This window comes from Ovis aries, chromosome 7, assembly GCF_016772045.2.
Source record: "Ovis aries strain OAR_USU_Benz2616 breed Rambouillet chromosome 7, ARS-UI_Ramb_v3.0, whole genome shotgun sequence".
NCBI classification, from domain to species: Eukaryota; Metazoa; Chordata; class Mammalia; order Artiodactyla; family Bovidae; genus Ovis; species Ovis aries.
The window spans coordinates 55,976,146-56,002,867 of record NC_056060.1 but is presented as its reverse complement, the minus strand read 5'-3'; the positions used below and the strand labels follow the sequence as shown (position 1 = coordinate 56,002,867).

At 41.3% G+C, this 26,722-nt stretch overlaps 1 protein-coding gene across 4 annotated transcripts in view; it reads right to left on the bottom strand.

Annotated features, from left to right (window-relative positions):
* Window positions 1-17,322, bottom strand: part of MYO5A (myosin VA) — a 197,176-nt gene extending 179,854 nt beyond the window's left edge. For all 4 annotated transcript variants that reach the window (XM_015097035.4, XM_015097038.4, XM_015097039.4 and 1 more), the window contains exon 1: window positions 17,220-17,322. In XM_015097035.4, coding sequence (XP_014952521.1) covers window positions 17,220-17,246 — 27 coding nt within the window. In that variant the 5' untranslated portion in view covers window positions 17,247-17,322. The remainder of the gene's footprint in view (window positions 1-17,219) is intronic.
* Between the last annotated feature and the right edge of the window lie 9,400 nt (window positions 17,323-26,722).

Sequence of the window (26,722 nt, the reverse complement as noted above, 5' to 3'; positions counted from 1 at the left end):
CAAGAGAAAATAACTACATGGCCTGAATGATTCATGTTGAAATCAGAACCACTAGATGAGAACTGTAAGATGCATCAATAGCTTAAAATGGTCTCAAGTGAACAATCTGTGCCATTCTCCTTCTCTAGTCCTTGGGGAAAAAAAGTTCTAAAGTCTTTAATGAGACTGTATTCTATTAATTATTTGAGGCAGTTTTTGTTTCACTGGAATTAATTAACACGACCCTTCTTCTTTAAGCTCCAGCTGCATCTGATGTCACTGCGCTGTGACAGTGAAGAATGAAAACCAAAGGACAACTGGCTACTTAAGGAATTAAATTGACTAAAGTGAAAAGCATGCACAGAGGTAGTTCTGGTGCTCTGACTGTGACTTTGTGTCTATATACTGACCACATTCTGAATAAAATCAAACTATATAATTTCAGACTTACAAAATCTTAATTTCCACCCAAAAGAAGAAATTTGCAAGCTGGAATCATGTGTAGTGGCACTATTTTATCCATATATATTTTATAACAATTAATCTGGCCTCTACCCATTCAGATTTATTAAATTTCACCAGCTTATAATAGTTACCTTAGAAAATCCTGAAAAATAACCAACAGATATGCAGCCCAAATAAGAATATGGGAGATACTTAACCTTAAGAAAAACATTATTTTAAGAATCTAGGTTTAATATACAGAATGATATAGATTACAGTGGACTCTTACAGATTTTTTAAACTGGTACTATGTTCTTCTAAATGACCCCACCATGTAGGTTTTCATAAACTCAGATGACACACCCCAATCCTTACTTTAACCAGTTAAATTGCACTCTGCATGTTTTGTGCACATCCTTATTAAACATGGGGCTTCCCTGATAGCTCAGCTGGTAAAGAATCTGCCTGCAATGCAGGAGACCCCAGTTCAATCCCTGGGTTGAGCAGATCCACTGGAGAAGAAATAGGCTACCCACTCCAGTATTCTGGCCTGGAGAATTCCATGGACTGTATAGCCTATGGGGTTGCAAAGAGTGGACATGATTGAGTGACTTTCACTTTCACTTTATTAAACACACCATAGTGGGAGCCCTGGCTCCAAGGGACAAACTGGACCTGGAAGACTCCATTGGGCAATAACCAAGGAGGCAACTTTGCATGGTCCACAGAGTATTCCAACTTTCTTGAGTATAAGGCTTTGTTCTTGACACCAACTCAGAAAACTAGAGGACCCAAAGAAGTACCACTTCTGCCCCAAAGGGACTTAATGTCTTCTGAAGAAGCTGGCCCCTAAGAACCCTTGCCCAGTTTCCCAACCTATTTCAGTTGGAAGCAAATTATAAGAAAGTATTTGTAAACCAAGGGGGTCTATTTGAAATACATTAACAAAAAGACTCCTTTTCAGACTTTTCAAGATCTCATGTCTCAGAGATTATTTCCCAAGTTACTTAGTAAATGTGATTTTTTTTTAATAACTCTGCTATATAACTCTTTTCCCTTTAGCCTAAGTCAACTTTTTATTTCTAAATCCCACATATTCTGAGCAACCAGGCTGTCCCATCATTAAGTATGGATGCAGGAGCTTGGCAAATTTCAAATGGCTTTAATTAGTCAAGGATAGTCTCCTCAACTAACAAGAATAGGCAGGTACAGAAATGTGTTGACTTCAACACAACTTATCCCACTTTGCTGCTGCTGCTAAGTCGCTTCAGTTGTGTCCAACTCTGTGCGACCCCATAGATGGCAGCCCACTAGGCTCCTCTGTCCCTGGGATTCTCCAGGCAAGAAACTGGAGTGGGTTGCCATTTCCTTCTCCAATGCATGAAAGTGAAAAGAGAAAGTGAGTCACTCAGTCATGTCTGACTCTTAGCAACACCATGTACTGCAGCCTACCAGGCTTTCCTGCCCATGGGATCCTCCAGGCAAAATTACTGGAGTGGGATGCCATTGCCTTCTCCCACTATATGATTTCCAAAATCCTGGATAAGGAAGAGACCCACTGTCCTCTTAGGTTGGAGCTAACCTACAGCTTCATTCCCCTGGCACACTGATCAATAACCTTGATCTTTCTAACTCTCTAGTCTGGAGAATTTCCTTCTAGCAGGCTGTTGTGGCTGACACACTCTAATATACCAAATATGTAGTTGTATTTAAGGATTTATTCCTGAGTGCTTTGATACTCTTGCATTTTTTTTTTTTTAGTCCTTCTAAGCTCTAACTGGATTAATCTTAACATTGATATGATAATCAAGTTTTTGCACCAATATTTTTATTGTAGAAAAATGGGATGTTCTATAATTATAGTCAGATGATTCATTGACAACTACAATTGGTTTCTTTTTAAAGGAACACACAAAGGCTTTTGATTCTCTTTAGTTAAGTTGTCAAAAAAATTGGACATACTTATCATCGGGGATTGGTTGAATAACATGACTAATTCATGCAATATAATAGTCGGAAGCATTAAAAAACACAGTATTTAAGAATATGCATTGGTATTGTTGCTGTTGTTCAGTTGCTCTTTGCAACCCCATGGACTGCAGCACGCCAGGCTTCCCTGTCCTTCACCATCTCCTGGAGTTTGCTCAAACTCGTGTCTATTGAGTCAGTGATGCCATCCAACTATCTCATCCTCTGTCGTCCCCTTCTCCTCCTGCCTTCAATTTTTCCCAGCATTAGGGTTTTTTCCAATAAGTCGGCTCTTCACATCAGGTGGCCAAAGTGTTGGAGCTTCAGATTCAGCATCAGTCCTTCCAATGAATATTCAGGGTTGATTTCCTTTAGGATTGATCTCTAAGGAGATCAAAACAGTGTTGGTAGAGGAAAATGTTTAAAACATACTCTTTAGAGAAAAAAAATCTTGCTACAAAATAGTCTGCACAAAATAAACTGTTTTGCTAAAGAAAATACACACACACACACACAAAACCCACTACACTTACATCAAATATTAAAAGCATCTAAGGATAGTGGGATTACATGCAATTTTTTCTTTTGTATTTCTGAATTTTCAAAGGTTCTCCACTGAACATTCATTATTTTTACAGTTTTTTTGTTATTTTTTTAAAAAGCTCCCATAAAAAATTTTTAATTAAAATTTTAAAAATTATAAATAAGCTCCCAAAGTAATTCTGCAAGTCATTTCTTATGCTATTTCACACCTATTATTAGTAAAAGTAATGGAACGTCTTTCACCACAGAAGACTCTCAATTAAGTTTTAACATAAGTGAAGCAGTTTTTCCCGTTGCCTTTAAAAACAGCAAAATGATTTACTGGGTCACTACTATGTGCCAGGTCTTCTCACATATTCTATTAAAAGTAAAACATTAAGAATAGCCATGGGGGGAAAAATTGGCTGAAAATATGTCAACAGTAATGTCATCTTTTTAAAAAAGCTCATCACCACCACTCAACAAATAGCCCAGTCCACTAACTCTTAATGAGCTTCGCTATGGCAAGCAGGTAACCCCGTGCTTCCCACTGGTGCCAGCCCACAGTCTTCCCGCCAATCAGGAGACAAGGGACCCAGGCTCCATCCCGGGCGAGAAGAGTCCCTGGAGGAGGAAATGGAGACCCGCTCCAGTGTTCCTGCCTGAAAAATTCCATGGACAGAGGAGCCTGGCGGGCTACAGCCCATGCAGAGTCGGACACAACTGAGCAACTGAGCACACACACGTACACACAAGAGGGAAACATGGTGAACAAAATCCAGAGTCAAGGAAAGCTGGAACACAGCCTCTAGCAGCAAGCCTGCTTCAGCTTCTGAGAGAGGGCTTCCACAGACCACCTGCATCAGAATCCCTTTGGCACACTCCTGAAAAACAGATACTTGGGACTCTCAAAATCACTGTATCAATTTCTGGAGGCAAGACCCAGAAATTTACATTTTAAAAAGTATTTCAGATGATTGGAACTAAGACAGACTAAGAACTCCAGTGTTGTAAAACACCAAATCAAGAGATTAGAACTAGAAAAAATCTTGAATGTCACGCTAAGGAATAAGTTCATTCTAATAGTAGGCAGTTTGAGGGGGAGGGGGTGGATTGGGGACCAGGCACGGGTCTTGAGCAAGAAAGCAGCATGTTGAGATCTGTGCTTTGGGTCAGTACTGCTTGTTTTCAGCATGAGCTGAAAACAGAACTGGAAGCACTGAAGAACAAGGGACAGTGATTTATAACAATGCATCAAAACTTACCAAGAGAAAAATCAAGTGGATCCCATTGCTGGTGCCAAAAAGAGGAGTGTGGGCTGGGAGGAAGAAGCTCAGTAAGAGTAGTTAATAGTTGTTTAATCGCTAAGTCATGTCTGACTCTTTGCGACTCCATGGACTACAGCCTGCCAGGCTCTTCTGTCCATGGGATTTCCCAGGCAAAAATACTAGAGTGGATTGCCATCCTTCTTCAGGGGGATCTTCCCAGCCCAGGGATCAAAACTGAGTTTCCTGCATTGCAAGTGGATTCTTTACTGTTGAGCCACCAGGAAAGCCTCATGAAGAGTTACTGATGAATAAGTAAGATGATATGAATGCTAAAATGTTCAATTCCAAAAATACAGGTATGGAGAGGAAGATTTAGAGGAAAATTGCCAATGGTACTTTAATGTTATTTAATTAATGTATTCTTTGAATTGTGGGCTTGTTAACTAGACCAAGCCTTGGTCTAGATGCTGGGTCAAAAAACAGGTGAGAACCACTGAATTCCATGCTTTAAACAGATGAATTGCATTGTATGTGAATTATATCTCAATAAAAATTATAATCAAAACAAGATAGCTCCCTTGTCCTTACAATGTTCAGAAATATACAAGGAGACAGACAACTGTAATGCAGCATGGTAGGTGTCAGGACACAGGGGCATCTTAGCCAGACTGGGTCTGGGGGAACTAACTCACAAAGAGTAGATAAAGCCAGGCAAGGGGAATGCTCCAAAGCAGCAAGAAGGCACCTGGAAAGCTCCTGACTTCAGGTGAAGACCTGAATGCCCCAAGGGAAACAGTCCCAGGGTGAAGGTAAGTTAGGAAGAGCCCCGAGCGTTACAGCCTCACTACTGGAGGCATGGCCTTCAATCCAGCAAAACTGGCATCACCTGGAAGTTGTTAGTTGTCTTGGCCCCACCCCCAGGCCCACCCCAGATCTTCATCAGAATCTCAACTTGAATGAGACCAAGTGATTCAGATGGATACCAAAGTTTAGGAAGCACTACATCAATAAATTTATCCTCAAGGCAAAATTCAATGGGGATATCACTGAGGAATTTCAGGACAGAGAGTGATAGGATCAGATATGTGCATTACATAAAGATCACTCTGGTAGCGCAATGAAAAACAGATCACAGGAAGTAATACCAAAAATTGCTTAGGACACTATCTTGAGATTCAGGAAAGAAATAAAAAGGATGAAAACAGAGTAAAAATAATACCAGGAAATGGAAACTGATCAGTTAGAGTAGGATGGGAATGGTGGGGGTGGGGGAGAAAGTCAAGATAATTTCTAAGTTTTGGGTTAGAGTTTTGGATAAGATGTTGATGCTATTCACCACATAAAGAATGCAAATAACAACAGTCAGAGTGGCTCAGATTGCTTAAATATGTACCAGGGATTCCTGTAAGTGCTCTGCATTAACAATCTTTTAATCCTCAAAAAAACGCTATGAAGTAAGCATTACTATTATCCCATCCTAAAGATAGGAAAACTAGAATGGAGAAGTTAAGTAGCATACAGTGGCGTGAAGAGGGAGGAGATGACAAGTTCAATTTTAAATACCTTAGGTTTGAGATTCTTCTAAAGATGGCCATAAGGCAGTTGTCTGTTGTTTATAGGGAGAGCAAGTAGGTCAGAAACAGATTTGGAAGTCATCAGCACAAGGCTGGTCCTGACTCATCAGGAGACAGTCAGGCCACAGTGGGAGGAAGGGAAGGTCAAGGACAGAGCCGAGGAGCCCCGGTCTCTAAAGGGAAATAAGAGGCACCTGAGCTTATGAAGAAGACAAAGCAGCATGACAGAAAGGAGAATGACAGCTGTAACCGAACAGCAACAATAATAACCGCTAACGTTTTTAAGTCCATTAGTTCAGTTCAGTCGCTCAGTCGTCTCCGACTTTTTGCGACCCCATGGACTGCAGCAGGCCAGGACTCCCTGCCCATCGCCAACTCCTGGAGTTTACTGAAACTCATGTCCATTGAGTCGGTGATGCCATCCAACCATCTCATCCTCTGTCATCCCCTTCTCCTCCCGCCTTCTATCTTTCCAGCATCAGGGTCTTTTCAAATGAGTCAGTTCTTCGCATCAGGTGGCCAAAGTATTGGAGTTTCAGCTTCAACATCAGTCCTTCCGATGAATATTCAGGACTGATTTCCTTTAGGATGGACTGGTTGGATCGCCTTGCAGTCTAAGAGACTCTCAAGAGTATCTCTAATTTTCTTGAAGAGATCTCTAGTCTTTCCCATTGTATTGTTTTCCTCTATTTCTTTGCACTCATCACTGAGGAAGGCTTTCTTCTCTCTCCTTGGTATTCTTTGGAACTCTGCATTCAAATGGGTATATCTTTCCTTTTCTCCTTTGCTTTTGCTTCTCTTCTTTTCACAGCTATTTATAAGGCCTCCTCAAACAGCCATTTTGCTTTTTTGCATTTCTTTTTCTTGGGGATAGTCTTGATCCCTATCTACTGTACAATGTCACGAACCTCTGTCCATAGTTCATCAGGCACTCTGTCTATCAGATCTAGTCCCTTGAATCTATTTCTCACTTCCACTGTATAATCGTAAGGGATTTGGTTTAGGTCATACCAGAATGGCCTAGTGGTTTTCCCTACTTTCTTCAATTTAAGTCTGAATTTGGCAATAAGGAGTTCATGATCTGAGCCACAGTCAACTCCTGGTCTTGTTTTTGCTGACTGTATAGAGCCTCTCCATCTCATGAAGTAGATATTGTTATCCCCATTATAAAAATGATGAAATTGAGGCACAGAAATGTTAAGGTCACAGAGATAGTGTATAGTGAATCCAAGATTCAAACCAGAATTCAAGTGTAGAGTCCATGCCTTGACAGCTATGATGCACTGCCGGAGTTTCAGGTACTGGGAGAGGTGGAAGCCAAGGAAGGAACAGTTGTAACAAAGTCCTCTGGACAGTCTGGTCCATAGTAAGGCCTCAGTAAATATTAACCATTATGATTTGTTAATTGTACTGCCTTGGAATCATGCATTTATGCAATTCACAGTTTTTAGAAGAAAGAAAATGAAAACTAAATAAGGTAAATTTCTATGTTTTAGTGGAGGAAGAAGAGCAAAGAACTTTCAAGGATGCTAAGGCTTCAACTCAAGTTTCCTATGTCTTCAATACCTAAATTTCCACACAAACGACCTCCAACCACATTTGTGGCTACCAGTCCTTAAAGTGGGCTGTTATACCAAGCAATACCAGCAGGCCTCACAAACCCCGAAACACCTTCTATGTTTGAAGAGTCCATTTTACAGTGATGTCCTTATCACTGGTGTGTTTTGTCCCATCCTAATTGCTTTAAAATAGGTGTGTGCTCAGTCACTCAGTGGTGTCCGACCTCTTGCAACCCCATGGACTGTAGCCCTCCTGGCTCCTCTGTTCATGGAATTTTCCAGGCAAGAATACTAGAGTGGGTTGCCATTTCCTACTCCAGGGAATCTTCCCAACCGAGAGGCCAAACCTGCATCTCTTGCATGTCCTGCACTGGCAGGCAGATTCTTTACCACTGAGTCACCTGGGAAGCCCAGGTGTTGTGCAGAAGGTCTCTCAGGTTCTTCACGGCTCACTGAAGAAAAACTCATCCTCTGACCACTCCAGACAAATAGTAGTTTGCTCTAATTAGAAGGATATGTTGTTTACAATGAAATAACATATATTCAGGTAATTTTCAAGTTACAATGTAATTGTTTATACTTTAAGACAGCAGCTTCATGGTTTTGTTTTTTTTTTTAATCTTTTAAAAAATATTTCTAATTCTATTATGCTTTCTGACCCAGATTCACCCAAGATCAAGGAGAAATAGTGAATAAGAACAACAATAAGGAAAATTGTCAGAAAAAGTAAATAGTTCAGATTTCCAAAAGGATTAGTTTTTTTCAATAAACTTATATATTCTACTCTAAGAGGATTTTTCCAAACAGAATAAAGGTACTGGATGGCAGAAGCCATCTCACAGAAATGGGACATCTGGCCATCCTAGCCCTGAAGCAACATATATAAAAAGTGCTATTTTTAAAATAAAATAACTATCAATACCCTACACTGAAAAATCATAAATGCCAACCCTTGCCAGAGAGATGTAGAGTCTGAAATTGACTAAAGCTTACTAATCCAAGCAAAGATTTATGTACAACAATGTTCATCATAGTACATTTCTTTTTACAGAGAAAATTGGTGGTGGTAGTGGTAGTGTTTAGTCACTAAGTCATGTCAGACTCTTTTCAACCCATGGATTGTACCCTGCCAGGTTCATTGATCCATGGGATTTCTCAGATAAGAATATGGGAGTGGGTGGCATTTTCTCCTCTGGGGAATCTTTCCAAGCTAGGGTTTGAACTCATTTCTCCTATACTGGCAGGTGGGTTCTTTACCAACAAAACCACCAGGGAAGCCCACAGTGAACATAAATTATGGTAAACAATTTATGGTATACCTGGGTGATGGAATATTATGCAGCCATGAAAAACATTTTTAGTGAATATGTTATAGGACTCCCAGTGGTTAAAAGTCCAAGCTCCCAATGTAGGGGACATGGGTTCAATCCCTACTTAGGGAACTAAGATTCTACAGGCTGCACAGCAGAGTCTAAAATTTTTTGCTCTAAATTTTTTGAATAAAGAAATATTTATAATATAAAAATTATCTCAATATATATTAAGCTTAAAATCATAAAAATACCAATATAAATATATAAAAGACTTAAAGAAGTAAATTAATGGTTGAAACTTATAATCTCTGGATGGTATAATTTGTTTTTACAAAATTTCCCTTTATGCTTTTCTATATTCTCTGAATTATCTATAATACAACATTCCTATAAGCAGAAAAGGTATTACTAAAAAAGTCAAATTTTAAAAGTTTTTCCAGTTAATCTCCATTTTTATTTTTAACTCTCTTTCCCACTTTTCCTACCCTAATCTAAGTCTCAAGATCTAGGGCAGTGGTTCTCAAGCAGAGGCAGGGGAGCAGGGATTCCTCCCTGGGGAACATTAGGCAATGTCTGTAGACAACATGGATTGGTTGTCACAACTGTGGGTGGGGGATGCTACTGGATCCAGCAGATAAAGGTTAGAGATGCTGCTAAATATCCTACAACACACAGGACATGTTCCCCGAAAACAGAATAGTGCAGAAGCTGAGAAATGTTTGTTAGAATTAACAAAATGAGTATAAACAGGAAGGCTGGGTTAAGATACAATATTAGCTTTAGTGGGTTTAACTTCCCATCTCCAAAATAAGATTTTAACAAATACACATTCTAAATTGATGAAAGTTTAATCCAGGTTTTGACCCAAATTTATTATTATTAAGAAGTACTTTTCTTAATTTTATGGAAAATATCTCTAGTAGTTCTGCTTCCAATCTGAGCATGATGCTTAGCAAACTAGAAGATATTTTTCAGCATGAGCATAGAGAGATCAAACTTGTTTAAAAGTTGTTTTAAGTACTGCTATAAAAAAATTTTAAAGTGACAGTGTATCCTTAAGGAAATAGCTAATTATCTTATTCTAATCACTCCAGTATGGTAAGATGAAAAATTAGGTTCTAACTAGTCTAGCCTAATTTAAAATTAGTCTAACACAATAGTGTTTGTTTAAAACACGCATATGCAGAAAATGATTTATATAAACTCACACAAAATTACTTTCTAATTAAGACTGAATAAAAGATAATTTTTAAATCATCTACCTCTAATATGCTTTTTTTAAAAAATTGAAGTATAGTTGATTTACAATATTATGTTAGTTTCAGTACAGCAAAGTGATTCAATTTTATATTTTTTTCCAGATTATTTTTCATTATAGGTTATAAGATACTGAATATAGTCTCCATGCTATGCAATAAATTCTTGCTATTTATCTATTTTATATATAGTAGTATATATCTATTACTCTCATACTCCTAATTATCCCCCTTCATATGCTTTATCAACATTTGCTGTTATGGATTCTCCAAGGCTTTTCTTTTAATTGGAAGTTATTCTCTAGGGGAAAGATAGCCAATATCCTCCCAGTCAAAAACCCTCCCATTCATCTGCTCAAAAATCAGAACAGGAGGCAGAACTCAGGCGCTTTGGCACTTTTGGTGACTGATTCATAGTGGATATTGTTTTGTCTCTCTAGCACCATTCCTTCTGACGGGGAACAGCTTTCAGCAACCCCACGAGGTCTGAGTGGGACTATCAATCACAACGTCCTATCCTCCCTCTGGCCTCTGAGATGAGCAAGACTGGACTGCTCACTGCCTTCCTCCCCCATCACCTCCTCAGCACAGTGTCAGGAGAGGGCACATGACCACAAGCAAGGTCAATCAGAAACCCTCCACCAGGCTCTCTTCTTCCAGGCCCAGAGCTAGACCATGTGGTTCGTGGGTGCTACTTACCACTTTTTTTCATCCAGAAAAGAACTGTCCTGAGGATGAAACCAATGTGAAATAGCAGTTTGACATGAAAGCCAGTGACAGAGAATCCCAGAGGCCATGTCCGAGTCTTGAACCTAGCCAAGCCTGGGCTCTTAGGACATCTAAGCAAATAAATCCCTTTGGCTTTGAGCTGGGTTTCCGGCACTTCCAACTAAAACAGTTCTGGCTAATAAACTGTCAAAGAGAGATCTGGAAAGTCTATGTGTCAGAACTATGATCCATGAATTAACCAGACCCTTTCTATTATCTAACACATCTTAGCTGATATCAGGTTTCATTATAGGTTGTTATAAGATACTGAATATAGTTTCCATGCTATGCAATAAATTCTTGCTACTTATCTATTTTATATATAGTAGTATATATCTATTACTCTCATACTCCTAATTATCCCCCTTCATATGCTTTATCAACATTTGCTGTTATGGATTCTCCAAGGCTTTTCTTTTAATTGGAAGTTATTCTCTAGGGGAAAGATAGCCAATATCCTCCCAGTCAAAAACCCTCCCATTCAGGGAGGGTTCATATATTCATTATATGAATAATGAACCTGAGACAATGTGTCTCATATGTCTAAAACAATGGTTAGATTAGAAATTCATTTTAAATGACTGTTTATTTCAAGCTCCAGCAAGTATCCTTACTAAACTGGGGTATGATGTTATAAACTTCTAATCTTGATATTAAATAATTCACCATTTTCCCAGTTTACCTTCATCTTTTTGAAGAGTCTGTCTTTTTATTCTGTCAAGCCTCTTCACTTCCCTGATCATTTTATTTCTCCCATTCTGAAGTTCCTTCAGAATATATTTATCAAGTTAAAACCCCAACCATAGACACAGGATTCCTGGGAAGACAACGTATGTTTTTGTATGAGTGAATAGAGAGACAAAACCTGTTTTTTTTGTGTCCCATCTCCAGTCCAGCCCTGTGCTCACATTTATGAACACAGTGGCACTTCAGGCCAAAGGAGGTAGATAAATGCTCTTCATGAACACTTAGGAGTGGATGACGCACTTCTCCCTTGATTTCAACCAAGTTTGCAGCTATTATTTTGAAATTAAAGCATAATCACATTATCCCTAAGTTCTACAATTGGCAAAAGGCCTCTGTGGAGACATTTAATGCAAATGAAAGCTGGTTAAAGACTTTCAACTGAAAAGGGCTTTAAAGAGAAGTGGAGGCTGTCTAAGGTGTGAAGAAGCCAGGGATAAGTTTCTGTAAAGGTTAAAAGTCTCTATCAGTACAAACCCAGACAGGCATTACAACTAAGGTCGATGGGGCAAGAGAACTGTTAAAGGGCAGAATTGACTAAAGGGCATTTTAACACACTCATGACCTAGGAAACGAGGCATCAAAGGCAAACACCATTAGCAAAGGTGAGGAATGAAAGAAAGATTAAATAAACCACCTAAGTTCCTTTCCATCTACTCCCATCTCCCACTGTCGAAGTGTGGGTCTCTGTATTGTTATCAGTATCAGTTGGGATCCAAGGTGGAACTATAATATACATTTTTGGAAAAAAAAAACACAACCTCTTTCCTCTGCCCCTGCAGGTGAGCCAATTCCAGTAAATGCTTTGAATAAGCAGGGGAAGAGAAGAACCCAAGAACCTGAGAACTTCTGAGAGTGAAGAAATGCTCTATATCTTGTTTGTGATGATGGGTACATGACAGAATATCAAAACTCAAACTGTGCACCTAAAATGAATTTTATTACATGCAAATTATACATAAATAAATTTGATTAGCAAAAGACAGACACAGAGGTAGGAGCCAGAGGGAAGGGAAGAAGACCACCTCCCAGGTAGACAAATGGAGAAAGTCTGGGAAAACCACTGTGGGACGGGACAGGATAGGCCCGTCAGAGTGGAGTGGGGCTGCCCACTTGGTATTTCACCTAGGGTCAGGTCTTATTCCGCAAATCAGCCAGGAGTTTATACTTCTGATAATACCTCATACTTTGTTAAAAACTACCTAAAGTGGGGACAAACAAAGCCAATCCATCCTCCAGTGGGCCATGTGCCTCTAGATTCTCCTGACTAATTTTGCCGCCTCTTCCACACTCTCAATAGGAACGTTATCCCCCTCCACCCCAACCTTTTGGAACCTTTTGGAAGCTGAAGTTAAATCCCTGGAACCCCATTCAGATCATCCTAATGCCCACCTACTTCAAAAAGCACCAGGAAGATACAAACTATTTATCTGGCAGTAGCAACTCTCATTAAAATTGTAACTTTTTGGTAACCTTTTAGTCACTGGGCAATACATCAAACTGTCACACTTCAAGAAACAGTAACAAATTTCAAGAGGAAATCAAGACTATTCTGCTTTGCTCAAGCAGTTTAAAGAAGTATTTCTGAGTAGCTTACAAGTTTCACAGAGTCAGCAAAACTTCATGATACAATGAGAATTAACTGCCAGTTTCTAAAGCTAGAGCCACTGGTGTTAACTTACACTATTCCCTCTCCTTCCCACCTTGAATCTGCTTCATCACAGAGAGCTCTCACACCTTCTGCCTGTACCTCAGTCTAGCAGACATCCATCACTTTCCATTCTGTTTCCTCCAACAGTTTCCTTGGTCTCCGTGATGCCCAGCTCTCCTCTCTATTACTCACCCTGTTAAACATGCCTGAAAATGTGCTGACTTGTTTAACCACTTCTTTATACTGTTTCCATCCTACAAGTGGACTAATCATCCCAAGCCATTATTTTCTGTTTCTCTCCTGTTAAAATATTCTTTCATGCATCTAACAAATACTTAATGAGCACCTACCGTGTGGAAGACATTGTGCTAGGCTCTATAGGAGGTAAACAAACCTGATCAGCATCTCAGGGGGCTAACAGTATTACGGGAGCAGCTTACATACACACAAATAACTATAATAAGATAAAATGTGTACAAGTCAGGCCATTGAGACAGAACTGTCAGCTGGATGTCAAGTGAAATTACAATTAGTAAAGGAGAAGAATTGGACAAACAAAAGGCTACAGAGGTTTCCAACCATTAACAGGCCAAAGAACATTAGGAAGAAATACAGACAGAGGAGCCTGGCAGGAGACTTTAGAAAAGCGAATATACTTGCCAAAGCCCCAAATCAGGGCACAATATCAGAGATTTCTGTTCTGCTTTAAGATGTTGGAAGCAGTCTGAGAAATGCAATTTCAACACCAAAATATTAGAATTTCCAGGACTGATGCCTTGAAGGGACAATGGCATAGAACATAAAATTGAAACTATCCCAGAAAATATCTAGTCCATGTGGCTTCAGTAGGTATGAAGAAATATAATGGGAAAGGAAGATTACAGAATACGATCTATTGGCCTAACAGGTGTTTCACCTAAGGAAGTTTACTTGGCTTCTCAAGTCGGGGGTTTAGATAGCTGTTGTACTGTTAGAAAATTCAGCATCCTGACAAACTATGGGACTCCTAATTGAACTTCAGGTAATCCTGGCTATTCTACAGCATTTATGTGCTGCCTGTGGAGTCTGGGAACCTCATGAGAGGAAGACTGGGATGCCATTGTAATGCTGCTGGTGATCCATTCAGGTCTAATTAATAAACCCTGCTCCACAAATGCTGAATCCTTTGAAGTTGCTGAAAGTAGTTACAGGTGATGTCATGATTCAGATATCCACTGGCAAGTCATGACTAGCAAATATTTCCAAAACCAGATATAATAAGATGTCACAGCCACCTGTAATTCTTTCAGGAAGAAGTCGGGTGGATCTAAAAGCAAATCAACACACAACTGTGTGGTTATACTAAATCCCTGAGCTGTACATTTTAAATTGGTGAATTGTATGGTGTGTGAATTCTGTCTCAATAAAGCTGTTATTTTAACCAACAGCAAACATGTTTTAATCAAAATGTTAGTTTCCAGAAATGTTGTATCCTAGGAACCAGGCTATTGCCTTGAAAATGTTTATACAGCTTGAAAAATTTACAAAGAGGAAGCCCTGCTAAATTGCTGTGACAAAACTATTATCAATGTAGCTAAAAAGAATAAACTGAATGATCTTGTGTCTTTCACTGTAATAGGAGCTGATTTGTATCACACATCTAAATCTGCCTTTAAGCTCTGAATGACATTTTTTAAAGGGCACTTTACAAATTTAACTGCTTTATGTTGAATATCCTAATTATGGCATGCCACTATTACGTCTTTCTTTGTAGACTACCCCAGAACTTCCTTCCCTATAATTCTCTGCAAGGGAAAAATTCTTGTGTTTATCCACTGATATTACTTCTAATGATTTCCCTCTTCCTCTAATAATCACTACCCAAGCCTCTATCTCTAGAATCATTCCAACCTTCTTATGTCCCAACCTGTTCCCTAACTTCTACAAATAAATATCATACCAGCTGTCTGCCTGCTGCTGAGGCAACAGCAGGTTATTTATGCCCTTGGAGATTCAAATTGGGCCAAAAATAAAAGAAGCAGGCTGTGAGTCCTTTGAGGAAAAGGACTGTGTCTTGTTCATGTGAGAACTCCTGAACATTCCGCAGGGTACCTGGCATTCAGGAGGAGCTCAATAAATAGTTCTGCCTGCCATTAAGCTAAGGTCCACTCACAAAAAGAATAAGCCAACAAGCCAAGTGACCAGATTATTCTTAGATACAAATGTATTTAGGAGAAGACAATTAAGCTCAACTTCCTTATTGATGCCTAAACCAGTTTGTCTTTACAATGACTAGAGGGTGAATTTTAAAACAGATTGTGATGAGGCTACTATGAAAGCCCCAAAACTTACAATTTTAAAAATCCCAGGATCTTAAAAATTTGTTTTCTTGCCAATCATTTGGGGGTGTGTGTATGGGGGCTGGGGGTGGGAATACAGATCCAAAATCCAAGAGAAACGTATTATCCAACCAGTCTTGTTAAGCAGGCTACAAATAGGCAGGCAGCTGAAGGATGGACTGCTCAGGCAGTGAAGAATGGGGTCTATACAAAGTAATTGAAGAATATTTATAGACCCTATCCCTTCTTGTGAAAATGACTGATATTTCTTAGCACTTACCTCTAAGAAATGAGCTAATATGTATAAAGCACTTAAAACAGTACCTGGAACATAGTTAGCTCTATGTAAGTGTTGCTTAATGAAGTAAATACAGATCAATTTCCAATCGCATTCAATCATATGTTAGAATCCACAATGCCTTAAGAATGACCAGGTTTAGAGAGAAGTTTCAATTGTGTAGTTTTCAAATCTGCAGCTGGAAACAAAGAGATCCCAAGAAATGTTTCTTGCAAACTCATTTCATGCTTGAAGAAATATACCTTATACTTGTAAAGAAATTCACAGGTTACAAAAGCAATCCCATCTATTATTAAGTTTGATACTCACAACAGCCTTGTGAGAGGCAGGGCAGGTAAAATTAACTCCATTTACAGATGTGTAAACTAAAGTACAGAGAGATTAAGTGATTTGCCCGAGGTCACACAGTAAGTGAAAAGGCCCAGACTAGAAGAATCAAGGTCTCTGGTGGGGGGGCGGGGGGGGGGGTGTGTGTGGTGGTGTCCAGACCTCTTCCTTCTATAACATGCTGCAACTTGGACTTTCTTGGGTCATATTTGGAAGCGATGATTCTGGGACCATAAATGTAGACTTGAAATGCAAGACACAAATGCAAACTTGAGTAGTTAAGGCAATTCTGTTAACTGGCATTAGAGGTAATTAATAGCTGGCAAAACACTGATCTACACAGGAGTGGTAGTATAAAATGCCATGACTACACACAGTCACAAAGGGCACCACACACTGTCTTGACGGGTAAGTTCTCCAAAATATGCCATTCAGAGATCAGCAGCACCAGAGAATATTGGCGTCAGTATAAGAAAGGAAAAGCTGCCACTTCCCTTGAACTAAACCCAGAAGGAGAAGGCTCGCCCCAGCGGCTGGTGAAGACATGGAGCCTAACAAGGCTCTGAGGGATTACACGCAGATTGCAAATTCCCAGCGACAAATGAGTATCCACCATCCCAGTGAAATCAGCTTGCATTTATTCGTATCTTCCCAGGGGCTCTCCACCCCAGGGTAAGCAATCTGAAACCGGGCAACTAAAGGTGAAAATCGACGCGACCGTTTGCAGGATTCCAAATCTCACAGAAAGGTTGGCTGGCGGTTCAAGTGGCACCGCATACCAACACAAGACGTTATTTTAAGCGCGTGTCCCTAAGGGAGAGACCGACCAGATCTAGCATCTACCAGATCTAGCATCTCCCACCAGCCAGGATTTTTCCTAAAGCAAGACTGAGAGCTGAGCAATCCTGACCCAGGCCCGCCCTACTAAATCCACAGGGGCCCTCTTTCCACTTAGAGACCCGCGCTGCTCCAGGCCCAGAAGCGTGGCAGGGACCAGAGAGGCACCCCGAGGCAGGCTGCCCCCGCCGCCTTAACCATCAACGCCCGAAAGAGGAAGGCGCCCCTGCAGCTGACCCACGGGCAGGGACCGGGATTTTGAAAGGCTCGGAAAGGGGATGGTGCAGGCGGGGCCGCACGGGGCCCCCCGCCCCGGCCCCTCCCTGGCCTGACAGCCGACGGCGGCGGGTGGCGGGGCCCCCTCCCCACTGCGCGGCTCGCGGGGCGCCTTACCTTTGTGTAGAGCTCGGACGCGGCCATGGCGCGACCCGCGGCGCCGACGCCCCCCGCTGTGCGGAGGCCGCACCTCTCCTGGGCGGCCGCCCGCGCCGACTAGGAAGCGCCCCGGCAGCCGCTGGCGGGGAGGAGGGCAGGGCCGCGCGGGGCGGGCCGCGCGGGGCGGGGCGGGGTGGGGCGGGGCGGGGCGCCTCAGCAGCTGGCGGCCTGCGGGGGGCTCGCCATCACGCCCGGGCTCGCCGCGAGCAGTGGCGCGCGCGCGGCGCGCCCGGGGTCCTCCGGGTCGCCGCCACAGCCACCCAGGCGGCCAGTGATGCTGCCGCCGCCGCCTCCCTGTGCATTATGGGAACGGGAGGAGGCTGCGCTCCGGCGCTGCTGCCACCGAGGCGGCTTCGGGTTCTCTCGGGCTCACGCTGCCTCCCAACGGCTGCGGGTCCCAAGCATCATCTGCCTGCCAGCCGGCGTCGCCGCCGCCTCCTCCCGCGCTGCAGAGCCCAGAAGCCCGCCCCAGGACACCCGCTGCTCGCACACCCTTCCCGTGGGCGCGTCGCCTCTTGGATGCCCCCGACCCCAAGCAATCACCGGAAGGTGCAGAATAGCCCAGCCCCCGAGAGGGGAAGCGATAGCTGTGTCACTGAGGGTGGCCAGGTAAATGATTGCGAGTCTGCAGGGTGCTTCTCCTGTGCGTCCCAGAATTTGTAGAGAAAGGAATTTGGGGAGAGGCTTCTTGGAAGGTCACAGAATAACCAAGAATTCCAGAAGAGCTTTGTTAGCCTTAGAGGCCTGGGAGTGAGCAAGAACCGGGAATCCGAGAGAAATAATCACCATGGTCACCCCGACTGCTTCAGCATCTGCCACAGGGTCGTTTCGTGAAACCAAAGCATAGGGGTTTTTTTAGACTGTAAGTGCGCCTGGTACCAAGATGCCGCCATGGGGCAGCCCTGGAACCTCCACTCCTAGGCCTGCGCCTGTATAGCGGTACAATACCCTTTGGTCCCAGCCTCTTTCTCTATCTAGTCGCTGTTATCCTTGCACTTCAAGCACAAGAATGTGATCCTTCCACTCCACCCCCATGCCGTCTTCATCCCCTACCTCTTACCCAGCCACACTTTCATTCCAGCTTGGCTAGTCTCCGTATTTTTCATCCCAACCTTTTTTTAGTGTGGCCATCTTCCCTCAGTTCTTTGAACTCTCAAGTGGTGCCTAGTGTCAGTGCTGGGGCTCTGGGATTTCCATCAAGAGCATCTCTCAAGGCTGGTGCCCTTGGTAGTGGTGTGTATCCTGCATGTGTATTTGAAGGAAGATCACTGTTGGGGGGACACTTGGAGCCAGTCCTCCCCTTACTCACTGTCTGTCCACAGTCTGCTCAGAGCTGCCAGAGGTAATAACTAAAGAGACCTGCAGAATTCTCTGTACCTTCCAGTTCTGAAACCACATCTTTGGATCCCACTCTTTCTTTAAAAAAGAGATAATCTGTGCAGCTATGAGCAGTACACCAGGAAGGGCACTGGATTGAGATTTAAGAGATTTGAATTCTACCCCTCACAGGTTCTCCATGCCTTGAATAAGGGGGGTAACCACTCTGTTTTCTCACCCTGCAGCTTAGTAACCTACCTCCCAGGGAGTGTGCTGATGAAGGGGTTCAGGGTATACCACCTCAGGGTATATGCTGCTTTGGTATAATGGCTATTTTGAGTTGCGGGACCTTGAAACACATCAAATACAAGAAAAATACTGACCTGCCTTCTTTTTCTCAAAAGCAGAAAATGAAATTTCTATATGAAAGATACTCTCCCTAGTACCAGAAGGAAAGTAACATTCTTATCTTCAAGGACGAGAAATCCAGAGCAAGAGAATTCTATACAAACAGACCTTGTTATAATTCTTATCTTCCTTTAGCCTCCCCACATTAAGTCACTTTCCCACAACTGCTTCTCTTTGTTCAACCCAATATAAAAGCTAGTAAGTTTTGTCAATTATGTGGGTCTTCAATTCCTTATGAAGGCTCTTGTATCATGTACAGGCTCATGTATCATGTAAAATATGAATCAGAATGATTTTCTTGCATTAATCTATTTTTGTCAGTTTAATTTTCAGACCCAGCCAGGGACCCTCAGAGGGTGGAGGAAAATTTATTCTTCCCCTAAACTGAAAAAAACTAAAAAATTAAGTGTTATAGGCATCAGTGAAGTTTTTTGGTTGTTTTGTGTTTCCCCTGAAGAAACTAGAATTATGTTCTAATTCCTGAACACATGTGTTGAACCACTCAAATATTTGGGCCCATTGTAGGAGGAAGGTAATGAGGATGAGGAAGAGGAGAAGGGTTTTCTGCCCTGGACCTTACATTAATTCATTCAGGAGAATCGACTTAAAAGCTGGAAGAAGCAGTCAGGAAGCCCTGATGGCTGACCTGGTACCTTAACCATGTATGTTCATAGTCCCAAGCACTCTGCCATCAGCAAACAGGGGAAACCAGAAGTAGAACAGCTTCTGAAGGTTTAAGATTTCCCCCTCCCAAAGAAGTAACCAGAGTATATTTTATATGCTATTTTAAATTGATAACGTTTTCAATTAGTGCTTTATAAGGGGGACATTTTTCATGTAGATTGTTTTCCAAATGAAGTGTCCAAATTATTGTGAAAAATCGCTTTCCTCCAAAGTATTTGTTTCAACAGACACTGAGAGCTACATTGTACCAGAAAATATTCTACATGCTAAGGTTTCAAGGGTAAACAAAACAGAGACTTCCCTGGTGGTCCAGTGGTTAAGATTCCTTGCTTCCAATGCAGGGAGTGTGGATTTGATCCCTGGTTGGGGAACTAAGATACCACGTGCCTAAGGGGCAAAAAAAATAAAACAAAACAAAACAAATAAAATCCCTGACCCCATGGAGCTTACATTTTAGTTAGGAAGGCAGACAATTATAAAGTTAGAAAGTGAAGATGATAAGTGTATTAGTTTGCTAGAGCCATATTAAAGAACCATGACCTGGAGGTTTTAAACAGAGTCAGCTGGAGGCTAGAAGTCTCAGAACAAGGTGTTGGCAGTGTTAGTTCCTTTTGAGATCTGGAAGGGAGACTGTTCCATGCCTGTCTCCTACATCCTAAAGGTTTGGCATCCTAGCAGTCTTTGGCATTCCTTGGCTTCTGTTGGATCAATCTCTGTCTTCATCTTCATGAGGTATTTTGTGTGCATACGTGCTTCTGCCTAAATTTCCCCTTTTTCTAAGGACATGGTCATACTGGATTAGGGTCCACACTAGTACCTTCATCTTGATCATCGGCACAGGCCCTATTTCCAAATAAAATCTCATTGACAGGTTGTAGGAGTGAGGACTTCTACATCTTTTAGGGGGCACAATTCAACAGTTAGCCATGTGCAATGGAGAAAAACTAAATAGAGACGAGAGAGAAAAACTAAACAGCATTTTTTAGTCGGGTGGTCATTGCTTTATTCAAAGTGAAAAAAAAAAAATCTACTAAGGGCCTGTCATGCGATAGCTCTGAAGACCATAAAGACAGAGATGAATGAAATATAGTCCCTGGCCTGGGGGAGCTCACCGGAAGAAGTGGCTGAAGGGGTACGGGAAGGGGCAGCCTATGCTGCATGGTCACATAAAGTAGTAATTCTAATTCTGTAACACTGGTCCAGCTCTAGAGGCAGATTACAGTGTTAGTGGTTACAGTACTTTTGTTGGCAATTACATACCCTAATATTTAATGTTTCAGAGGACTATGCATAGGCATAGGTGACCTTTGGGTGGGAACCTCATACAGTTAATTAAAAGATCCAAAAGATGATATGGACTCGGGTGCATGTGTGGGTGTGTGTATGTGTTCAGTCACTAAGTCTTTGCAACCCTGGTTGGGGAGGGAGTCATTTATCGTTGAAAAGATATGTAAAGGAACAGCCAGGGGGAACGAGGCTATGAAGCAGAAAAAGCAGAGTGAAGAATAGACAAAAACTGACCTAAAAGCCTTGACATTTGGAAGGCAGACATCAGGTGTGCCTGAATGCCCACCCCTGCACTTCCCTAGTTCCAGCCAGTTATCCTAGCTTCCTCTCCCTTGGGAGCTTAGGCCTAGCCCCACTTTAAGGCTCCCCAGGCAAGGAGGATAAAAAGGATCGTACTTAACTCAAAAGGTACAATTATTTTTATTCCCAGTACTTATTACTCTAATTCTAGATTCTAATCTTGTGTTTCCTAAAATATCTCTGAGCTCTGGCCTTTTGTTCCCAGTCTTCTAGCCTGTGTGCTGACCACCTGCTATTGAAGCAGCCTCTGCATCTCTAAGACTAGCTTCTTCTAGCAGTTATTTGTTCTAGATCTTGAAATACTGTCTGCTCAAATCCATAGTACTCATCTGCTTTATATTGCCTTTATCTTCCTGAATTACTTGACTTCAAATACTTATTAGCCACTCTCATTCTGTGCCTCTAATAACCACTGACACATGTCTCCCTTCCATGTGGTAATGGTGGAAATCCCTCAGGAGTGAAAATGACAGATCCCACACCCCTTCTGCCACGTAAGGATATAATGAAAAGACAGCCACATATGAGGAAGTCAGCTCTCACCATATACTGAATGTGCTGGCAATTTAATCTCGGACTTTCTAGCCTCTGTAACTGTGAGAAATAAATGTCTATTGTTTAAAAGCTACCCAGTAATTTATGCTATTTTGTTATAGCAGCCTAAATAGGTTAAGACACCTGGAAACCACAAACACCTGTATTTTATTCAGGTTTCCTTAGTTTTTACCTAGTGTCCTTTTTTGTTCCAGGCCTCTAGGATTGTAAGAAAATAAACTTTTGTTTAAGCCACAGTCTATGGCACTTTCCTATGTCAGCCCCAGCAAAGTAATTCAGGCCCCCTTTCCACACAGTTGAATAAATTCACCATATGCAGCCCACACTTAAGGAGGGGAGAGTCACGCTCCACCTCATGGAGGAGAGAGTAATGCTCCACCTCCTTGAGGAGAGAGTATCTCCATAAACCTGGAATTCTTCTACATGGATGATTTGTCTCATCACCCCATTTATTTGCTTATACATACAGACTCATGGATATTTATTTTACATTTTGCATTATAATGTTATACTATTTTATTTTGCTGCTCAAATTGCTCAAGCTTTGGCTATTGGGAAATTTCAGTTGGTACCTGTATCCCTTTCACATACTAGCCCACCCCCTCCATCATTCTGTAAAAGTCCTGATACATTTCATTGGAGAATATTAGAAGCTATGATCTCAGCCTTGTTGCTACAGGGGTATTATTGCTTCTAGACCTTCTCAACAACAGAGCAAGGAATTATGCGTATGCTAACCTGTGTATGTAATGTAGCCCCCTATATTAAACCAGAGTTCATACTGACGTCTCCAACTCCATATCTATTACCACCTAGATCCCTCTTGCCTCATCCCCTAGCTTACTTATAAACTCTACTAAAGTGAAAAACCTGAGCCTCTTTTTTTTTTTTAAGAGCAACTTCTGTGTGTATTGTCATTGAGGGGTTCAGTGAGATAAATGAGGAAATGGACTGGAAACTGGATAGTGCCATAGAATTTTAAGATATTATTAATCAAATTCTCAGTCCTGTCTGTCCTCACATATTCTCTCCCTGCCTTTGACTGCCTGGTTCTGCCATGTAGCAAGATCAAATAGAAGTTATATATCAAGAATTGAGTGACTTCTTAAACAGTATTTTTGATGGGAATGAAACAAACTTAGGAGTCAAGTCAGAAGGCATACATAACTCAAAGCTTAGGACTGTATAAATTTGTTGACTTCTTGGGTATACTACCTGGCTGTATATTTAAGATCCTCTTTTAATGCTTCTAAGCATGTCAGATCGAAATGAATAAGGAGATTAAATAAACTCTGAAATTTCACACCTTCAGGTAGAAGACTCTGAAATGTTGTGCTGAAGGAGCACACCAGAAGGCATAATGGCATCTGCCATACTTGTGCTCGTCTGATTTTCTATTTGGGGAGATTTTCGACACTAGTCCCGCCTCCCAATAGTCACAAATCCTCCCCTCTTTTGCATCTTGCATGCAGTCGTATGACCTATCCACAAAGATCAGCTTCATTTGACAAGACTTAGGTTACAGGCGTGAGAAATAACGGAGAAACAGGCTCTTACCCAGAACTTCCACTTGTCAGTGAAGGTAGTAGCAGAGAGAGCTAAGTTTGGGAGACAACGCACATCAGCGTTGAGTTCCTGGCTTGCGGTGGAGGTGGCAGCAGCTTCCGTAACAGGCCGTTGTTGTGTCGTGTTTCTGGGGTTGTTCCTAGATTTAAATCAAGACTTTCTCCAGCCTTTCTAACAATTTTGTAAGTGACCTGGTATCTTTCAATGAATCCCCTTTCTAAGCCAGAAATAAGAATTTGTGATTAAGAATACTGACCATTATAGTGTGGTATATGGGGTGAATGGGGTGAATGGGAATGGTTACAATCCCAAGGGTATAATTTTCTTTCAGAAAATATTTATTGGGCACTTAAAACAGCCAGACACTGGGCTAAGTGCTACAGCAAAATAAAATATTTTGCCTGGAAAAGAGGATAACTGAATGAAGGCAATTAAAATGTATCATGCCTAAGGGCTAAAATCGTGTTCTGTGGAAATGGTTATTGTATCTCTGAAAATGAAACAATTAACATGATGTACAAGAGGGGATGTTTGAATTGATTTCAAAGGTATGTCTGAATTAAATTCTAAAATATAACTAGGAATGTTATCAGTAAATATCACCAAGGCAAGCCACAGACTGGAGAAAGATGTTCGTGATATATACACAAAAGAGCCATGACATTTTTAAAAAATAAAGAAATTCAACTTCTAGGGAAGTTCCCACTTCTGGGGAATCTGACCTAAGATACTGGTAAAAGGCAATGTTGCCATACATACTACCTAGAAAATAATGGATTCAGTTTGGGAGAGCAGCTAAGTCCCAAGGTGACAACTGTGTGTTAGGATAAGAAAGCAACAAGTTCAGACTGAAGCAAGGAGACATGCCTACAGGGGAATTGGAGCCAAAGGACTCTACAGAATACTTGATATGATGGAAGATATTAAAATAATTGTGGCTATGATATAGGCCAAAAGGATGAGAGGAAAATTAGAAACACCAAGAAAAACAAAAGGCTATGTAAGAAATTAAAAATCAGAGTATGCCCTGTGATCTGCAGTGAACTGTTATCAACCTATAAACCTAAGAGGACTGTTAATAATGATTGTAAAATAGAAGGCAAGTTACCAACCTTAATAAGGGAATTGTAAGAACATATGACAAAAGCCGAGAAGCAAAGTGAGTCAAAGGAAGGATAGTGATGTTAAAATTGTCCTCTTACACACTAGAGACCAGAAATGGTTTGACAGCCAATAGGTAAAGAAATAATGCTGAAAATATATTATTAGACATTGTAAAGAAGCCTATAAAGGAATCAGAAGTAGTGATATGATCTTAGAAGGAGGAGGGAATGTAAACTTAATCCTCCTTTATCAGTCCAGAAAACTATTAATTTATGTATAAAATTAACAAATCCAGAAACAGTGAGAGCCATGGAGGCGACGACCAGAAGAAACGTGAAACCGCTTGAATGCGCCCAGTAGTCCTCCCTCTAGGGAGCTCAGCTTGGTGGTGGAGGCATATTTTGTGATCCCTAGCTTTGCACCATGTACTTCTATACTACTTCACTGCAGAATCACTACGAGTATAGTTTTACCTTTTAAAAAAGCTGGGAGCAGGAAAAGAAATCTAATTAATTTAGAACCAGGTTTTGGTTCTATCATTCTGATGCCAGCAATTGACATCCCACTGAAGGCACTTGCTGCATTCAGTGCAAATGAAAAAAAAAAGTTTTTCTAAAAAGCTATGAGTTCAAACAACAAAACCATTTTATGGTATAAAGGCCTACTGCAAGGAAGGAAACGCTAGACATGACCAAGATGGAGAATCAAGCATAATCTCTCTGCATCCATATCCTTAACCTGGTTTCTCATTTAATTTCCAATAAATATTCCAATTCACTTTATCTGTTCAACAAGCATGAGTATGTGTAAGCTGTTTCTAGGTGCTAGGGAGGCAATAATAAATTAAGACTTCCTCCAAGGAAGTTAAACTTGAGTTGAGAATGAAAAAGAGCTAGCCAAACTAGGAACCAGTGCTGTGTTTAATGGAAAAGAAACCCAAATTCAACACAGGCAAAAAGATCTTGGGTACATGATTTAAGAATGCAAGTAAGATGGGCAGGGGGAATGGGCGGGATGCAGCATGCTCAGGGAGCAGGAGTGGAAAGTGGCACGTTAGGAACTATAGCAGTTGTCCAGGTAGGAAATCCTGACTCGGGGCATGGTGCCAGCAGTGAAGAGCAATCAACAAATTCAGCGTGCAGTTTGGTGGATGTTGGTTACAGCCTCTGAGGAATGAAGGGTAACTTCCAAAGTTGGTTTGAGTACTCCAGTGGGCAAGTGCACAGAGGTGTCATTTACTGAGTTAAAGGCTGGAAGGAAGGATAATACTACAGAGAAAAATCAAGTTACCTTCACACGCCATGATCTCCAACCAAACTTCCTTATTCAGAGCCACATTTTCCTAGCTCCTTGACTATTCGAAAATAACAGCTCTCTACTTAAAATGCTCTTCTTCCTCCCTTTTCCTCCACCGATGACTACAGCAACCTCTCAAAAGTGCCTCTAAAATTCCCGACTACTACCCATCCCATTTATCCCCTAGACTGAATAATGTATTCCTCTAGACTTCCCAGAACGTTATCTCTACTTCTCTTAAGGAATGTTAATACTTCTACCTTGTATTAACTTTTGGAGAAGGAAATGGCAACCCACTCCAGTATCCTCGCCTGGAGAATCCCATGGACAACAGCCTGGTGGGCTCCAGTCCATGGGGTCGCAGAGTCGGACATGATTGAGCGACTCACACACACACACACACACACACACACACACACACACATATTTAAAAAAAAAAAAAGTTGGCCCTTAAACAACAGGGGTTTGAATTGCACAGGACCAGTTCTAGGTGGAATTTTTCACTAAATATGTACTACACTACTACACACACGAGGTTGGCTGAATCCGTGGATGTATAACAACAGATAATGGGGGCAGAGTGTAAAGTTATATACAAATTCCAGCCAACCCCAGAGTTGGTGGTAAAGTGTGTGTACATACAATTTCTCAGGTTGTCTCCTAAACCTTCCTGACAGTACTGTACTTGAGTGTTTTATACATGAGGTAGAAAAGACTCAATCTGCAAATATTTCATGTTAATCTTAATTACAAAGTTTCTACCAATATAAATTAGACTGCCAGGAACTCATAAACCAACATTATTTAAACTGAAACAAAATTTAAGACTATAATAGTCAAATTCTTTCTGAATATCATAGTAGCTGAAATCTAAAGGGATCAACTTCAGAAAATATACCAAAAAACCATGTAACACTTAAATGAGACAAAAACGGCAAATAAAA